The 19,285-nt window shown below is 36.1% G+C and overlaps 1 protein-coding gene across 1 annotated transcript in view; it reads right to left on the reverse strand.

Moving 5' to 3' along the window:
- Positions 1–19,285, reverse strand: part of TNNI3K (TNNI3 interacting kinase) — a 344,134-nt gene that overhangs the window by 294,157 nt on the left and 30,692 nt on the right. The window contains exon 5 of the mRNA XM_068966744.1: positions 11,594–11,704. Within this exon, the coding sequence (XP_068822845.1) occupies positions 11,594–11,704 (111 nt within the window). The remainder of the gene's footprint in view (positions 1–11,593; positions 11,705–19,285) is intronic.

Raw genomic sequence — 19,285 nt, forward strand, 5'->3', positions numbered from 1 at the left:
AATAGGAAGACCCAATATTATGGGATTATTAATTTTTCTTAAATTAATTTATAAATTAGGATTTATATTAGGATTTAACTAATCCTAGTTAGGATACCATCATATGTTTCCTTAGAGAAAAATAAAGTAACAATTAAATCAGAAACAAATGAAACATGATAGCCAAATTTCTTAGTACTTTATGTTCTAGACAGTGCCTAAAATTTAAAATATATTAGGTCACAATATAATACACACATACACACAGCCAATAGGGTAGGTGCATAATAATATAATCAGTTTTCTAAAATTAGAAAATTAGATATTTTCTGAGATTTAAATTCAGAGAATCTAGCTTTGGAGTTCATGCTCGTATTATTGTAAATGAGTGCTTCTGAAGGTCATTTAAAAATAGAAGAAAAGTCAGAAAAGTTCTGTGAGAAAAAAAAATAGAAGAAAAAGGTGCCAGTAGAGAGTACTTGCACTTCTAGGTATTAAAACATAACCTAAATATACACTGACTAATAAAAGAGTTGTGTTTGCTATTAGCATTGGAATACACAGATATACCCAAATATTTAAGACGGGGGGAAACAAGGAGAATTCAGTACACATTGATTTAGAATACCTGGATAATCTTGGGGGGAGAAAACTAAAAACTGGATTCCTATTTGTTATCATATATTGAAAAACATTACAGATATAATCAGCATATGGGAGGAAAAACAAAATTAAAAGTACTTGAAGAAATATTTAGGACTTCCTTTTTTTTATACCATATTTAAAGGACCAAGTCTTTCTAAGCAGAGGCCATGAAGCAAAAAACTAAAAATCTGGTCACAATAAATTTGAAAATACACATAAAAATTCTGAAAGGGGAAACTAATAAAATAGGCTGCAACAGATATGACAAAACTTAATTCCTCAAAATACTTTATTCTTCCAAGTCAGTAAGAAAAAAGTTAATACAAAATAGACATCATATAGAATAAGGAATATAAAAATCAATAGTATATCAGTTAAAAAAAACCCTAAATCCCTTATACTTAACAAGATTTTATTATTTAATTTGGAAAAGATAATAAATATTGATATTTTATGCAAAGGAAAGAAGGTATTCCTACTGTAAAAAGTAAATAAATCTACTTTTTGAAAGGCTTTTTGGCAACAATTATAAAAATATAAAATTCACATACCCTTTTGCTCAGCTACACATATAAGCATAAATAATCATGGATGTTCAAAGCTAGATAGGTCCATTGCACCCCTCCTACTGTAGCAGCATTCACAACTCAATGGCATTTTCAGGGTTCATCTATGTTGTAGCACATCTCAGTACTTCATTCCTTTTTATTGATGAAGAAAATTCCATAATAGGTTATACCAAATTTTACTTATTCCACTCATCAGTTGATATACATTTGTCTCTACTTTTTGATTATCATAAATAATAATGATATGAACATTCATGTACAAGTTTTTGTGAGTCTTGGGTATATACCTAGAGCAGAATTAGTGGGTCCTATAAGTAACTCGGAATGATGCTGAAGCTGAAACTCCAGTACTTTGGCCACCTCATGCAAAGAGTTGACTCATTGGAAAAGATTCTGATGCTGGGAAGGATAGGGGGCGGGAGGAGAAGGGGACGACACAGGATGAGATGGCTGGATGGCATCACTGACTCGATGGACATGGGTCTGAGTGAACTTCAGGAGTTGGTGATGGACAAGGAGGCCTGGTGTGCTGCAATTCATGGGGTCGCAAAGAGTTGGACACGACTGAGCGACTGAACTGAACTGAACTGATAAGTAACTCTATGGTTTCACATCTTGAAGAACTACCAAACTGTTTTCCAAAGCAGCTGCAACATTTTATATTTCCACCAACAATGTATGAGGGTTCCAGTTTCTCCATATCCTCACCAGTCCGTGTTATGCTCTTTTAAAAATTATATTTATCCTGTTGGATATAATGTGGCATCTCACTGTGGTTTTGACTAGCTTTCTCTAATGACTAATGATGGACAACTTTTCATGTGCTTCTTGGCCATCTGTATATCTTCTTTGGAGAAACATCAATTTAAATCCTTAGTTAATTTTTAAACTGGATTATTTATAATTATAGCTTCCCTGGTAGCTCAAATTATTGTGTTATATCTCCATTATATTTTAAACTTTCTTACAGTAAATACTGCTCTTATAAGATTTATATCTCAGAAAGGAAAATAGAAGTTAACATGCACTGAGTACCTACCATGTGTCATAGTATTAGGGATATGATATACATACTGAATGGTTATGATCCTGGGCTCTGGAATAAGCTCTGATAATGTTGCAAAAGTTACTAAAATAATTCAAGTCAGGGTTGGCAAGAAGCAAAATTATAAAACAAATGAAGATAGTACTTCTTTGTAATTATTCGTGATATTTCCAAGCTACCCTCTCACAGATATCTCCTTTAAATCCAACTTCTAATATTTTTCAGGGAAGTGCCTTTTAAGTTTGAATATGTATCTCAGTCACCTGGGAATCTTGTTAAAATGCTGATTTTAGGTAGGTCTAAGATTCTATTTTTTAACTAGCTCCCTGATAATCCTACTTTGTTGGTCAGTGGATCATATTTCAATTAGTGAAGTTTTAAGGTATGAACTGATTAGTAAGATTTTAACTACAAGAGCTAACTTCAAGCATTAGGGAATTTTGCATTGTTAGAGATATCTTAAAATTTACAAGTGCTTCAAAACCTAAAGAATGAGCCTCTGTTAGACAGGGGAATTGATCACCTTGAACCGGGGTCTTGTCTAGTGCCCATGTAAGAGGTGGTATGCCCATTCAGAAACAGGCCTTACTTGGCCGCTTTCTTTAATGGAGGTGTTCCTAGCCTGACAACTTGAGCACATGCTTTTGACTACATAATATAGTTTGAGAATCTGAAGTTTAGTTGAAATTTTTCTTCCAGCATCAATTTATAATGAAAACAGAGGAATAGCTGAAGAGAACTGCAGTTACACTATTGGCTGAACTATATACATTTTGATAATTTGCTAAATAAAGGCATATATAATTATAACATGATTCTGATATAAACCAATCCTGTTGAACTAGATAAACCTTGAAAATGTTATGCTAAGTAAAAGAAGTCAATCACAAAAGATCACGTATTTTATGATTCCATTTATATGAAGTAGCCAGACTAGACAAATCTGTAGAGATGGACAGTAGATTGGTGGTTGTCTAGATAGGGGCCATGAAAGGTAGATGGGACTGATGCTACTGGACATTACATTTCCTTTAAGGGTGACAAAATTTTTCTAAAATTAGATTATAGTAATTATTATACAACTTTGTGGATTTGGTAGAAAACCACTGAATGTCCACTTTAAGTAGGTGAATTGTGTGGCATATGAATCATATGTCAAAAGAACTGTTTAGAAATACAATGCAGAAATATCAGAAATTAGGAATAGAGCTTAGAAGAATGGGGTTCATATAAAAAGGGACTGGAATATCTTGATGTGCTTAGTCTTTGAGACAGTTCAGAACTGAGAATATAAGAAATTTCCCTGACATTTGAATTCTGAGCTTCTGAAGCTTAACTTCTGGTCAGGTGGACCGAGAGGTTTTTGTACAGATTAGAAGAAGGGTAGTATAGCATTGTGAGAGCTGGCTCTGACTCCACACAGCATGTAAACATCTACTCGACCAATCATTAGCTCTGTCACCTTGGACAAGCTACTTAACTTCTCTGTACCTCAGGTTTTTTAAATCTGGAAAATGAAGACAAAATCTCAAATGAAGATTAAGTCAATTGCCTGATTGCAAATGAAGTTCATAAGGAATTACTGCCTAGTCATAAATTGGAGGCACATCTGATACTTTTTAGCTATAAAACTCATGAGTGCAATATCTCTTGGAGAGAGAGAAGCCATATTTTATAATTCCAAGCATTCACTTGTTGTGCCTTTGGAAAGAAAACTTCAGCCATTTTAAAGAAACAAGAGTCAGAAGATTTTTGGCAAACAAAACTCTCTCCTGAAGCATTTAGAATATTTAGTTAAAAATGAACTGGAAAAACATCAACAACATTTCCTTGAAATCAGATATAAATTACAAAAAACTGAGAAGTATTTCTGAAGCAGGGTTTTCAACAGTCCCAAAATAGGATAAGGTAGGACAGAATAAATTCAACTATGAAAATAATATATCATCTGCACAAAGTATACATGAAACTATACCTTTCTGTGAAAAATAAAACACTCCACAATTCCTGTACATTATACATTGCATCATTCCAGACATGCTTTTCTCATTGCAATTCAGTTTTCTAAAGCTACACATAACTGATTTGTCTCCTGATAACTGCAGAAACAATTGCATGAAACATCAAAATGTAACAGCTTTTTAAAGAGATACTTGACTAAATATAATGTGTTTTCACTTGGGGTATGTGTGTGTGTGTGCATATCCGTGTGAGGGTATGTGTATATACTGAATGCTCACATACATGCATTATATCCCCATGGGTTCTTATGACCATTTACTCAGCATCATATAAACTTATACTTGAATCAATTAATATTGCTTTAATTGTACTCATAGCAATATCTGGGCCTCAGATAGTAACATATTCAGTTTCCATTCTGTTTTCTGAATACTTGTTTTGTGCCTTATGGCTGTAAGCCCTGTTTTAGCAATATATACAAGAGTCATGATCTGATACAAATAGCCAACTCATTGGAGAAGTCCCTGATTCTGGGAAAGACTGAGGACAGAAGGAGAAGAGGGCATCAGAGGATGAGACGGCTGGATGGCATCACTGATGCAATGGACATGAACTTGGGCGAACTTTGGGAGATGGGAGGGACAGGGAGGCCTGGCGTGCTGCAGTCCACGTGGTTGCCAAGAGTCAGACAACTGAGCAACTGAGCAAGAGTCATAAGGGAGTAACTGTCTTTTTATTTACAAAATCAGGGATTTGGAGTCAGATAACCAGGCTTGAGTCCTATTCATCTCATTTATTTATTCTCTGCATGATCCTGTGGAAGTCACTTAACTTCTGCAATCCTCAGTTTCCTCACTGGTAAGCGGACTCTAAGGATAGCTACCTCAAGAGAACCGAATAACAAGCATATGTGAATGATAAAACACTACCACATGTTAGCCAATAGTTTCCAATTTCCAGGCTTGAGAGAGCATATGATTCGTGTGCCCTCTGGACTCAAAGAGGAGAAAAGGGCTTAATGCTTGTTTATTGATTGCTGACAGGATCTTAGCCTTGTACAAAGCAGCACATGCATAGGTTCTGATAGATGGATAAATCACTCAGGGAGCAGTAGTGAGACCCAGGACAACCAATATTTGCCTGCTTTTCAAAGCACAGTAAATCTAAATCTGAGTCTCAAATTGCAGTCAGCATGTCTCAGAATCTGCAGCACATGTTCTCCTCTGTTATTGAAGGGGACAGCTGCTTAGTCAATGTAAATTTTATTGCAAAATTGTTTAATAGAATTCACAATTATGGGAGAACCAAAACACTTGAGACAGTAATGGAGGGTCTGAATTTGATATGCGTAGACAAAGAGGGCTGTCAGACAGCATCAGTCATTGTTTCACAGAAAAAACGGTGGGCAATAAAGGAAAGCGACTACTAATGAAAGGAAACTCCCAGCGATCCACTGCCACCATTCCTGATAACCAGGAGTAAAAACTAGTATCTAAAACTAATGCATATTCCACTCCTATTATTTATATTTTATTCTCTTACACTCAAATTTTCTGCATCATTTGATACCCAGAATACTTTATCTATTGAAACTCTCCATCCCCCTAATGACTGTGAGGTTACAATATGCTTGTTTCCCTCATACCACTCCAACCAATCCTTCTTTTCTTCCTCAAAGGCTGTTCAGTAATTCCTAAAGTCTGTGTAGATAGTCTTAGTTCTCAGCCACATTTCAGCTACTGATATGCCTGCAAATATCCCATATAATTTCCTAAAACTTACATTAAGTCCCAAATTCTTCACTGTATACTAACTGTATATTTTTAAATTATTAACAAATTTTTCCACTTGAAAAACTGGGTATTATCAGCAAATCTACATGTCTGGAGATAAATAGTTTTTCCTCAGAATTGAATCCTCTACCCAGTTTGTCTTCATCTATTTAATCATCATATTATCACTCTGGAATCAATACAAAACACTGAGGTCAAAGAAATCCTCTTCAACACATTATATATCATGCATCCAATCATTCTCTTGCTCAAAAAGATTTGATGTCTTCACATTTCTTATTGGAAAACAATCGTATTTGTTGTAAGTATCTTGAAGAGTGGGAATTTGTATGTTCTATTCATCTCTTTATCTACCATACCATCTGGTCTTGCGTATAGTACGTCATGAACTATATTTGCTTATTGAATTAAATTATACTCCTTGGACTCCCATTTTTAGTTTCCTTAATCTGCTCCATTCCTAACACCCAGATTTACTTAAAGGGACTCTTCACAATCTGTTTCATGCTATCATTCTATTTACTCTCCCCTAAATGTACTTGAGAAGAGATAAGAAAGCCTTCTTCAGCAATCAATGCAAAGAAATAGAGGAAAACAACAGAATGGGAAAGACTAGAGATCTCTTCAAGAAAATTAGAGATACCAAGGGAACATTTCATGCAAAGATGGGCTCGATAAAGGACAGAAATGGTATGGACCTGACAGAAGCAGAAGATATTAAGAAGAGGTGGTAAGAATACACGGAAGAACTGTACAAAAAAGATCCTCATGACCCAGATAATCATGATGATGTGATCACTCATCTAGAGCCAGACATCTTGGAATGTGAAGTCATGTGGGCCTTAGAAAGCATCATTACGAACAAAGCTAGTGGAGGTGATGGAATTCCAGTTGAGCTCTTTCAAATCCTGAAAGATGATGCTGTGAAAGTGCTGCATTCAATATGCCAGCAAGTTTGGAAAACTCAGCAGTGGCCACAGGACTGGAAAATGTCAGTTTTCATTCCAATTCCAAAGAAAGGCAATGCCAAAGAATGCTCAAACTACTGCACAATTGCACTCATCTCACATGCTAGTAAAGTAATGCTCAAAATTCTCCAAGCCAGGCTTCAGCAATACGTGAACTGTGAACTCCCTGATGTTCAAGCTGGTTTTAGAAAAGGCAGAGGAACCAGAGATCAAATTGCCAACATCTGCTGGATCATGGAAAAAGCACGAGAGTTCCAGAAAAACATCTATTTCTGCCTTATTGACTATGCCAAAGCCTTTGACCGTGTGGATCACAATCAACTGTGGAAAATTCTGAAAGAGATGGGAATACCAGACCACCTAACCTGCCTCTTAAGAAATCTGTATGCAGGTCAGGAAGCAATAGTTAGAATTAGACATGGAACAACAGACTGGTTCCAAATAGGAAAAGGAGTATATCAAGGCTGTATATTGTCATCCTGCTTATTTAACTTCTATGCAGAGTACATCATGAGAAACGCTGGGCTGGAAGAAACACAAGCTGGAATCAAGATTGTTGGGAGAAATATCAATCACCTCAGATATGCAAATGACACCACCCTTATGGCAGAAAGTGAAGAGGAGCTAAAATGTCTCTTGATGAAAGTGAAAGAGGAGAGTGAAAAAGTTGGCTTAAAGCTCAATATTCAGAAAACGAAGATCATGGCATCTGGTCCCATCACTCCATGGGAAATAGATGGGGAAATAGTGGGAACAGTGTCAGACTTTATTTGTTTGGGCTCCAAAATCACTGCAGATGGTGACTGCAGCCATGAAATTAAAAGACGCTTACTCCTTGGAAGAAAAGTTATGACCAACGTAGACAGTATATTCAAAAGCAGAGACATTACTTTGCCCACTAAGGTCTGCCTAGTCAAGGCTATGGTTTTTTCCTGTGGTCATGTATGGATGTGAGAGTTGGACTGTGAAAAAGGCTGAGCGCTGAAGAATTGATGCTTTTGAACTGTGGTGTTGGAGACGACTCTTGAGAGTCCCTTGGACTGCAAGGAGATCCAACCAGTCCATTCTGAAGGAGATCAACCCTGGGATTTCTTTGGAAGGAATGATGCTAAAGCTGAAGCTCCAGTACTTTGGCGACCTCATGCAAAGAGCCGACTCATTGGAAAAGACTCTGACGCTGGGAGGGATAGGGGGCAGGAGCAGAAGGGGATGACCGAGGATGAGATGGCTGGATGGCATCACGGACTTGATGGAAGTGAGTCTGAGTGAACTCCAGGAGATGGTGATGGACAGGGAGGCCTGGCGTGCCGTGATTCATGGGGTCTCAAAGAGTCGGACATGACTGAGCGACTGAACTGAACTGAACTGCACTGAAATGTACTTGACTCATTTTTCTTTCATAGTTTTAGACATAATTCCTCTTCCTTTCTCTGTCCAGTTCTACCACTTTTCAGCCTGATTTTAAACAACTTCTCAGAAACCCTTCCCAAAATCTTCTAATCTACCTTGATCTCAATCCCCAGTGAAATCCTCACACTTTTCTCTGTTCTTTGCACATATTATGCAATGATCATATTTCTAATTTTTCCTAATATCAAACCTGCTCTGTTCTTTGACTCTTTCCTTTCCTATACATATGACTATATTGCTATTTTACTTTTGAATTCTTTATATATATTTTCCATTTTCTATGTTTGGCTATGATTTAAAGTCTTTAGGAGGAGAAACTAAGTCTTATTTTCTTGTATCATTCCCATATTCTAACAAAAGACTATGGAAAACTAGAGGTTGAAAAATATTTGTTAAATGAATGAATGAATGAATATATAGTCGGTACTGCAATTACTAACTTGAAAGAAATAATTCAAAGAAAAAATCTGTATTTTGAAAATGATGCTTTCAGGTTTTTTAAACACAATCTTCCTATAAGATCTGTAACTAAATTAGTCCAATAGATAAAAGAATAAAGATTAATGTATATATACCTTATTATGGCAGTATTCATGATTGACTATAAAAGTCATTAAATATTACACCAGAGCTAATGAAGAAAGTTGGAAAACTCTTGGAGAATTGCACCAGAGGAGTAGATGTCTATTTGGAATTATTTAGTAAAATTTGACCTATGGCTGGCAGAATTGATATAATTCTTACTTCCCTACTATGATTTAGAAAGCAAGAAAACAGTTATTTGAATAGTAGACAAAGACACCAAACTCAACCATCTTGCTTTTGACCCTGTTATAATTCTATCACTCACAAATGTAATCAGTTAAATGTTAAACAAAAAGGATTTTTTTTGCAAAATGTTTCCTGGCATTAAGAGGTTGAATGTATTTTACTGGGACTTAATGTCTACCTCATCAATTCTTCTACCCAGATTTCTGTATATTTACCTTCCATTTAGTTTATCACTGATATCAGTCAGTTTCTTTTTTGGATAATATTTATATTTAAGTGATTCTAATGGGATTTCTCTTCTCCTAATAAGTAATACAAATTCATTTATATTTATAATGAATATCATAAAAAAGCTTTATATTCTGGGAAATGAGATAATCTATTTTCAGGGAAATACAGTAAGGAGCGGAAATGTCAACACAAAGGAAATTATTTTACTCCCAACGAGATATGTTAACATTTATTGAATGAAGAGACCTTTGAATTGACACTGTTAAGAGGGATGACACACACCTATTTTACAGGTTTTATGTGTGATTTTACATGCAGTTCTGTTTGTTCACAGTTGTGCCTGTGTGTTAGTGAGGAAGGTATACCTTAACTTGCAAAATGATTAAAAGAGAGAAATAGATAATGACTTAATAATGAAGACACAAGACTGCTCATTTATTACAATGTTGCATTTACATGGGTTTCCCTTGTGGCTCAGCTGGTAAAGAATCTGCCTGCAATGTGGGAGACCTGGGTTCCATCCCTGGGTTGAGAAGATCCCCTGGAGAAGGGAAAGGCTACTCACTCCAACATTCTGGCTTGGAGAATTCCATGGACTATATATATAGTCCTTGGGGTTGCAAAGAGTCAGACAGGACTGAGTAACTTTCACTTTCACACTGGGCTTCCCTCATAGCTCAGTTGGTAAAGAATCTGTCTGCAGTGCAGGAGACCCGAGTTTGATCCCTGGGTCGAGAGGATCCCCTGAAGAAGGAAATGGCAACTCACTCCAATATTCTTGCCTGGAGAATCCCATGGACAGAGGAGCCTGGCAGTCCATGGGATTGCAAAGAGTCAGACACGTTACATGTGGGTACCACAATTAATAGCATGTGAAAATCATGGGAGTTTGAGTAAAATGACCAGAATTCCAAACATGGCATTTTTTTCCTCCATGGCTTTGTAATCTGTAATGATAATTACTGGTATAACAGCCTTGGTTTCATATCTATTAAATGGCAGTGATGATAAAAACTATTTCATGAGGATTTCTGCAATAAATTAAATAATTCAAATTAAAGTGTTCCTCATATATAAAATAATATTTCAACAATTAAATTTTAGATAAGAGCCAGAGTCCCTTCTATGGCCTTTAAAACACTTTGCAATTTTATTTGTAACTGTCACCTGACCTCATGTCCATCACTATACTTCCAGCTCATATATACTAATGACTTTGACTTACTTGTGCCCTTCAAATACACTTAGCTGTCTCTGCCTCAGGGCTTTGCAGGTACTATTACATATATTAATCATAGCTTCACTATATAGCTTGTTTAAAATGGTGCCTACTTCTTCATGCTGTTTCCATTTTACCTCATTTTATTATTTTTCTTATATTCACAACTAACATTATATAATATTTTTTTCCTTATTGCTTGTTTTGTTCTCTAAAACTAAATTCCAAAATATTTCCTGTCTTACGTGTTACAGTCACCTCAGCAACTAGAACAATATCTGGTATACAATAGTTGATTAATAAATCAAATAATGCATGAGTGAATGAATTACTGAATAATTTTTCACTGAGTCTTTACCTTGAGTGAAACAATCTGCAATGTCTTTTATATGGATCATCTAATTTAATCACTATGATGGGCCTATCATTTTTATTTTATAATGAGGAAAACAGATGTTTGAAGATACAGTAACTTGCTTGACGTAAATCTAGCAAGTGGTAGCAACAGTTGCCTGACTCCAGTATCTATGTTTCTAATAACTGCTATATGCTGCTACTTAGTTGCTCAGTCATGTCCAATTCTTTGCTGCTCTATGGACTGTGTCCATGGAATTTTCCAGGCAAGAATACTGGAGTAGGTTGCTATTTCCTTCTTTAGGGGATATTCCTGACCCAGGAATCAAACCTGCATCTCTGATGCCTCCTGCTTGACAGGTGGATACTTTACCACTGCAGCACCTGGGAAGTCTCTCAGTGCTATATAGCCTCTATGTATCTAGCCATCTTTATATTAATAAATACTTGATTACACTGTTACGAAACTGAATTTCCTATCAAAAGAACATCTATACAGCTTATTTCAGTCTCCCTCAAAATGTGTGGATTCATTAGCTAAAATTAAACCAGCTCCTAGAATTTCAAAAGTCAGCATTTGAAAACAGTTAAAAACAAGATTCCAAAGAGGCAGATTTGTTTTTGCAGGTGACCAAGGTGTGACTTACCTCTAGGTGACCAGCAATTGTAGCAATATGCAGGGCCGTGAGGCCACCATATCCAACCTGCTGTATATCAGCTCCACTGTGAAGCAGAGAAGTGATCAATTCCACACTATCCTGCAAGGAAACACATCTTTAGCATTACTTTTCTCTTAATAGCAGGTTTGAACACTGTGCAACAGGATATATTGATTCCCTGACTGTCAGCCAGTTTATGCACCCAGAGAAAACTGAAGTGTGATTTCTAGCAACAGAGCACACGAAAAAGCAAAGAGCAGCTCTCAGATGGTTGGAATGTAGGAATAGATGACAGACTGTTCAGTTATAACCAATCTTCTACCACTTGACCATGAAAGACAGAAAGGACATTTACCTACAGTAAGACACTTGCAAACTCAACTCAATCTTTCTTGTAGGTCACTCCAATAAATACGTTTTTTTCCAGCAACTGCACTATTGAACTGGCTGCAGTGGACCATTTCATGGTAGTTCAGTAATTGATTCTCCTCTAACACATATGTTTCATGGGTCCAATACATAATTAAAGCACAGTGTCATGGACTGTATATATAATCAATCAGTGGTGGTTTTCTTATTAATAACTTGACTCATTAAAATATTTTCACTCAGTGAAAATGTTTGAAGCATTGTTTGAGCATTTAAGTTACAGTAATGTATGTGATGAGCAAATTATTTTCTTCATACTATTATTTGCATTATACTCCTCTCCATTGTCTTTGGAGAGACATGATACTTTTTAATAATATTAATAGAAATGAACATTCATTGAATTTTTATTATGTAATTAACCTTAAACTGATACATGGTGAGACTTCAAAAATAGTTGTTGACAAAAAACACATTAAAAATAAAATTTATCTAAATGATCTCAAGAAAAATAACTATAAACCTCATTTTATAATTCAGAACTTTCAAAAGAGTAATGTGGACTGGCACATATTCACAGAATTCCAGATCTGGAAGGGAATGTGAAGAAAGGTCTTCAGGTTTAACTCTCTCCCTCAAAGGGAGAATTCAAACCATAACTTGATAATACTTGGCCATCAACATGTCACACACCCAGTGAGAAGAAAGCCAAGTCTTCATGGGATAGGCCAGTGCATTTATGCATATAATGTAAAATACTGTCAGTTAAGAAAATCCTCCCATTAGAAAACAAAGTCTGATTTTTTAATGCTGTCACACATAAGTGAAGGTCTGGAAGTAGTAAAAATAGAAAAAAAGAAAAAAATTTTGACAAAGTACTTCAAATAGCAAGATTAATGTTCTATTTTCCAAATCTTTCACTGTTTACCTGCTCTAGAAAGAAAGTTAAATAAAAAATTCATCTTCCTTTACTATTCCATTGGCTCCTTCTGCTCAAATTACAGACTTCATGTTTCTTCCACTCTAAAACAAAAACAAACCAAAAAACCCCGGCATTTTTTTCCACTGAAGTAAGCTAATTTTATCAATATCCTTTCTGTCTCCAAAAATTGAGTGATTTTGGAGTGTAGCCCCAAGCTATTTTCTCATTCTAACTGCCACATTTGATTATTCTTACACAGTCCAAAAACTTCATTTTCAGTCCTGACTTCTCTGCTAAGTCCAAATTCCATATATCCTGACTACCAATGCCATCTCAAATTAAAAACTCAAAAGTACTGTTGTGAAAACCGTTCACAATTTTCCAAGTGTTTTCCAACTGTCATCTCCTAGCATTCCTTATTTACACTAATGGCACTTTCTCATTCCAAATGACCTTGAGTCCCTCCAACTCAATCAGTTTCAGAATTGTGCTGGTTTTGACTCACTAGTACCTCTCACATTTTTTCTCCTTATTTCTAATATCACTCTCCACAGAAATAAGATGGAAATAAGCTTAGAGTATTTAAGATCAGTGCTGAGCACAAGGTTAAAAAAAAATAAAAGAAGGAAAGAGTACTGTGCAAGATGAGATCAAAGGCATCTGATCTTACTGTAGGGTTTGCAGGCCATTGTACTAGGTATTCAAATTTTTCCAAGTGTAATAGCAGTAAAATGATTTGTCACTGATATAAAGAAGAACAGGAAAAGTCAGTTTCTGAGGTAGAAATAAAATGTTCTGTGTTTCAAATATTAAATTGGGATACTTACAATGCAGGGTTAAGATTGTGTTAGAATTAGCCTCCCTAGTTAGAATCCCAGATCTGCTAATGACTATATAAACTAAGGCAAGTTACATAACCCCTTTACACTCATTTCTTGCATGAATAGTCTCTGAGATAAATGGGAGACATATCACCCTAACACATGCTTCCTTGCAGATGAACAAACATTTAAATGTAAAGAGATGAAGGTGGCATTTTTAAGCATAAAATAATCTTTTTAATAGAGGGAACACAAGCAAATAAAAGCATAAGGAAAACAATATTGTAAGAAAATGACAAATTGGAGAAAGATATTCACAACATATAAAACTGACAAGTGGTTTGTATATTTAACATATGAAAAACTCATATAAATCAGTAAAAAGATGGATATGCTTTAATTCAGTGAATATTTATTAATGGATATATACCTTATGACAAGTACCATACTAAGCTAAATTAAAATAAATTATATGAAAATCATTGAGCATATGAAATATTTATCTATTGGGCAGATTCTTGTAAACACACATTCATCTTTTTCTCAGCTGACTTTGTATGTCCTCTTAGTTAGCTGGAATTTGTGGGTTTTAAGAGAAAGTATGTTATGATTCCTTCAGAATAGGTAAATAGTGAAGTTAAAACTTTAAAGTAATAAATCACCTTTTCATATATCAGCTGGATTTCTCAAGCTGACTTCTGATTGATCCAAATATATTTTTATTAAATACTATAAAAATAGAACTCTAATTCTATCAAGTTATGCTAAAATGTAATAAAATAATCATTGCTACTTTTACATGATTTTCTATGAGCTAAGTACCAAGTAAAATGTTTAATCTACACCTCTTTCAAGTCTCACAATTTACCTATAAGAAAAATATTATTATCCCTACTTTACAGGGATAAAGAATTGATGCTTTTGAACTGTGGTGTTGAAGAAGACTCTTGAGGGTCCTTTGGACTGCAAGGAGATCTAACCAGTCAATCCTAAAGGAAATCAGTCTTGAATATTCACTGGAAGGACTAATGTTGAAGCTGAAACTCCACTACTTTGGTCACCTGATGCAAAGAAATCACCCATTGGAAAAGACCTTGATGTTGGGAAAGACTGAAGGCAGGCGGAGAAAGGGATGACAGAGGATGAGATGGTTGGATGGCATCACCAACTCGATGGACATGAGTTTGAGCAAGCTCCAGGAGTTGGTGATGGACAGGGAGGCCTGGCTTGCTGTAGCCCATGGGGTCACAAAGAGTCCAACACAAATGAGTGACTGAACTGAACTGAACTGCTTTATAGTTGATGACAGTCAGGCTCAATAATTTAAAGTTCTTGCAGAACCAGAAACACTTTGTCTAAGTGTTGCAGCTAAATACAAATTCAGGTCTGATTCCAAAGTCCACACTTAACTTTTGACTATCCATAGTGGTTTCACTGATTTTTCCTTGGTTTCAATCTCAAGGAAAAAATTGAGAGGATTTACTTTTATTGTATTTTGTTGTATTTAATTGACACACACCAAACATTTCTCCCCTACTCTACAGGAATATTGTTTCCTGATGAAATAATTTAAAAATTCAACAATCTGGTACACATCTCCTGGAAAGGAAATTCATAGAAAATAAAAGTATCAGGCAAATTTTAAATATTATAAAGCTGACCTCACTTCCTGCTTGTATTCTGTAATATATAAAAAGTGTCTGAGGGCAAGTGTTTAAAAAGAAAGACTCAAGATGTGGCTTGGGAATATTATTTTGGGGAACTGACAGGCTTTCCCTTAGGTTTTCCCTTTCAGCCAAATTTGCATCATTATTATTTAGTGGGGTACACAGAAGCATTCTAAAGTATGTGATAAATAAGCCTCTGTAACACTTTCATGTGTGAAACACTTATGATTTTTAAACAAAGGAAAATCCTTGTGTGAAAGAGTGAGGCTTGGACAGAAAAATCAGTCCAGCTATCTAGTTGAAAAAACAGAATTAAGGGTACAATAGACCTTTGAAGATGTATGTAAACCGATGAAAATTTTTTATAGTGGTAGCAACCTCAACATTTTCCTATGCACAAAACTTGAATACAGGATCTACTATCTTGCCTTTTATTAACCCTACAATTATTATAGATAAATCTAGAAAATGTAGGTATTAGTATGAGAGAGCTCAGATTCTCTACTACTAAATTACATAAGTTAAAAATACACACACTCACACAGGCACACACACACACACACACACACACACACAGGTTTTTTGCCAAATCTATTCCATAATAAAAATTAAACTGGGATTGTTTAATGTCTAAATTTTACTTTCTTCTGATTATGCAAATATGTCCTCTGGTGCATGCATGCTAAGTTACTTCAATTGTGTCTGACTCTTGTGACCCTATAGACTGTAGCCCACCAGGCTGCTCTGTACTAGAATTCTCCAGGCAAGAATACTGGAGTGGGTTGTCATTTCCTTCTCTAGGGTATCTTCCTGACCCAGGGATAGAACTCGTGTCTCTTACTTCTCCTGCATTGGCATGTGGGTTCTTTACCACTAGTGCCACCTGGGAAGCCCCATATCCTCTGGAAGTTTATTAATTAAATATAGTAAGCATTCATTTACAATCTTTCCATTTAGATGTGAAATCTATATTCCTTCCCCTCATATCTGGGTGGATTGTGACCAAAAGAATATGGCAGAAATGAGCTACATTTCTTCCAAGGCTAGGTCATAGAAAACCACATAGCTTCCTCCTTGTTTTCTGGAAAATTTGCTCTTGAAGCTCTGAGCTACCATTTAAGAAGTCTGACTTGAGGCAGTCATGCTGTACGGAATCCAAGGCCACATGAGAAGATTCAGTTCAGTTCAGTTCAGTTCAGTCACTCAGTTGTGTCCGATTCTTTGTGACCCCATGAATCACAGCACACCAGGCCTCCCTGTCCATCAACACCCGGAATTCACTCAGACTCATGTCCATCAAGTCGGTGATGCCATCCAGCCAGCTGATCCTCTGTCGTCCCCTTCTCCTCCTGCTTCCAATCCCTCCCAGCATCAGGGTCTTTTCTGATGAGTGTACACAGCATATAAAGGTTCTCCAATCAAATGACCCACATAAGACCAGCCTTTTAGTCATCCCAGCCCAGGCACCAGACATGTGTAATCTCCAGATGATTCCAATTCCTCAGTTGATGGAGTAAGTCCCAGTCATTCATGTCTTTGCAGCTAAGGCCCTACACTTGGTGGAGTAGCATCAAGCCATCACCACCATATCTTGTCTGAATTTCTGAAATGATTGTTGAATGATAAAAATAAGTTTGGGGTAGTTTGTTATGCCTCAATAGATAACCAAAATATCTCACAGTAGAAAATGTAGAAAATAAAGGAATAAAAATTTTAATAACCTGCATCCTACCATATAGGCTACCTCAATGCCTCAGTGGTAAAGAATCCACCTGTCAATGCAGGAGACATGGGTCTGGTTCCTGGATCAAGAACATCCTCTGGAGAAGGAACTGGCACCCCATGCCAGTATTCTTGCCTGGGAAATCCCATGGACAGAGGAGCCTGGTGGGCCACAGTCAATGGGTCATAAAAGAGTTGCATACAACTTAGCAACTAAGCAACAACAAACCTACCATATAATCACTATCACCATTTATGTGTGTATTTATTTTCTTTCATTCTTTTCCCTATGTATGTACCTCTATAAAACTAAATAGAGCACAGACTAGTACAGAAAACAAACCTGTGCTTGCATACTGAAGGCCACTTCCTGCATTTCTTTACCTCTTGAGCTCTGGATAAATTTTTTCCTGTAAAATGAAGTTAATAACAGTACAAATCTCATAGAGTTGTGTGGATTAAATCAAACAATGTAATAAATTTATCATAATGTTTGAAACATAATTTTTATTATCAATTATTAGGTACACAATTAAACTCATATTACATATAGAGGTAAGTAATCTCTTTTTCATTTAATATAAAATCAGGAGCATTTTCCCATGCCTGGCAGATGCAGAGATGTACCACTCAGATCCCCCTTCAAAAAGATTGTGCCAGGAGGGTGGTTAGCTGGCAGCCTCCCTCAGCTAGCTATTTCAGGATTCTCTGTAGCATTTGAGCTGAGATTATGATTTTTTTCAAGGTGGCCCCAAGTCTATCACTGAGAAAGGTGGTAGTAAAAGAGCCTAGCTATTTCCACTCAATGAGACACTCCTAGGCCAAAGTTTGCTCTGGAGATCCCACTGGGCTGGTAGAGATTCCAGAAAGGTACTGTGATCTGACAGTACCTCCAGACCAATCCTACCTTCTTTTTCCTTTAATTTTTTTTTATTTTTTTGCTTTCATTTGTCACTTTTATTTTTTATTAAGATAGAAATGACATATAACATTAGCCTTAGATGTACAACATAATGATTTGACATATCCTTATATTGGAAAATGATCACCACAGTAAGTCTAGTTAACATTCATCCTCACATAGTTATCTTCTTCTGTGTCTGTGATGAGAACTTTTCAGATCTACTCTCTTAGCAAGTTCATCCTTTTCCTATCTTTAAAATAAAATATTCAGAATATAATCCAAGATTTTCTTGATGATTTTAGAGTCTACTTCAACACTTTATCACTTGACAACTCTAATTCTCTAAATCTGCCCTTTACTTTTAGTAAGGAAAAAAAAAGAACCTTGCTAGTATCTCTGAATGCCATAATGGTGCCATATAGTATTATCACTGTAGGAAAAAAAATCATTGCTCAAAGAGGTGTTATTAACTTGTTTAAAATATACAGAGTGATATGGCTTCCATCGTTGCTACTCCATGGGCTAAGACAGTGGTTCTCAAATTCGAGTGTGCATCAGATGCCCTGAGGGCTTATTAAAACAAAACTGGCTTGACTCCACCACCAGTTTCAGATTTAGCAGGTGGAAGCCTAATCATTTTCATTTTCATTTTATTTATTTATTTATTTCGTGGTAGTTTTTTTTTGTTGTTGTTGTTTGCTTGTTTTTAGTATAAATTTATTTATTTTTATTGGAGGCTAATTACTTTAAAATATTGTATTGGTTTTGCCATACATTGACATGAATCCACCACGGGTATACATGTATTCCCCATCCTGAACGCCCCTCCTACCTCCCTCCCCATACCATCCCTCTGGGTCATCCCAGGGCACCAGCCCCAAGCATCCTGTATCCTGCATCAAACCAGGACTGGCGATTCGTTTCACATATGATAATATACATGTTTCGATGCCATTCTCCGAAATCATCCCACCCTCACCTCTCCCACAGAGTTCAAAAGACTGTTCTATACATCTGTGTCTCTTTTGCTGTCTTGCATACAGGGTTATCATTACCATCTTTCTAAATTCCATATATGTGCATTAGTATACTATATTGGTGGTTTTCTTTCTGGCTTACTTCACTCTCTCTGTATAAGAGGCTCCAGTTTCATCCACCTCATTAGAACTGATTCAAATGTGTTCTTTTTAATGGATGAGTAATACTCCATTGTGTATATGTACCACAGCTTTCTTATCTATCCATCTGCTGATGGACATCTAGGTTGTTTCCATG

This window comes from Capricornis sumatraensis, chromosome 2 (assembly GCF_032405125.1).
Source record: "Capricornis sumatraensis isolate serow.1 chromosome 2, serow.2, whole genome shotgun sequence".
NCBI lineage: Eukaryota > Metazoa > Chordata > Mammalia > Artiodactyla > Bovidae > Capricornis > Capricornis sumatraensis.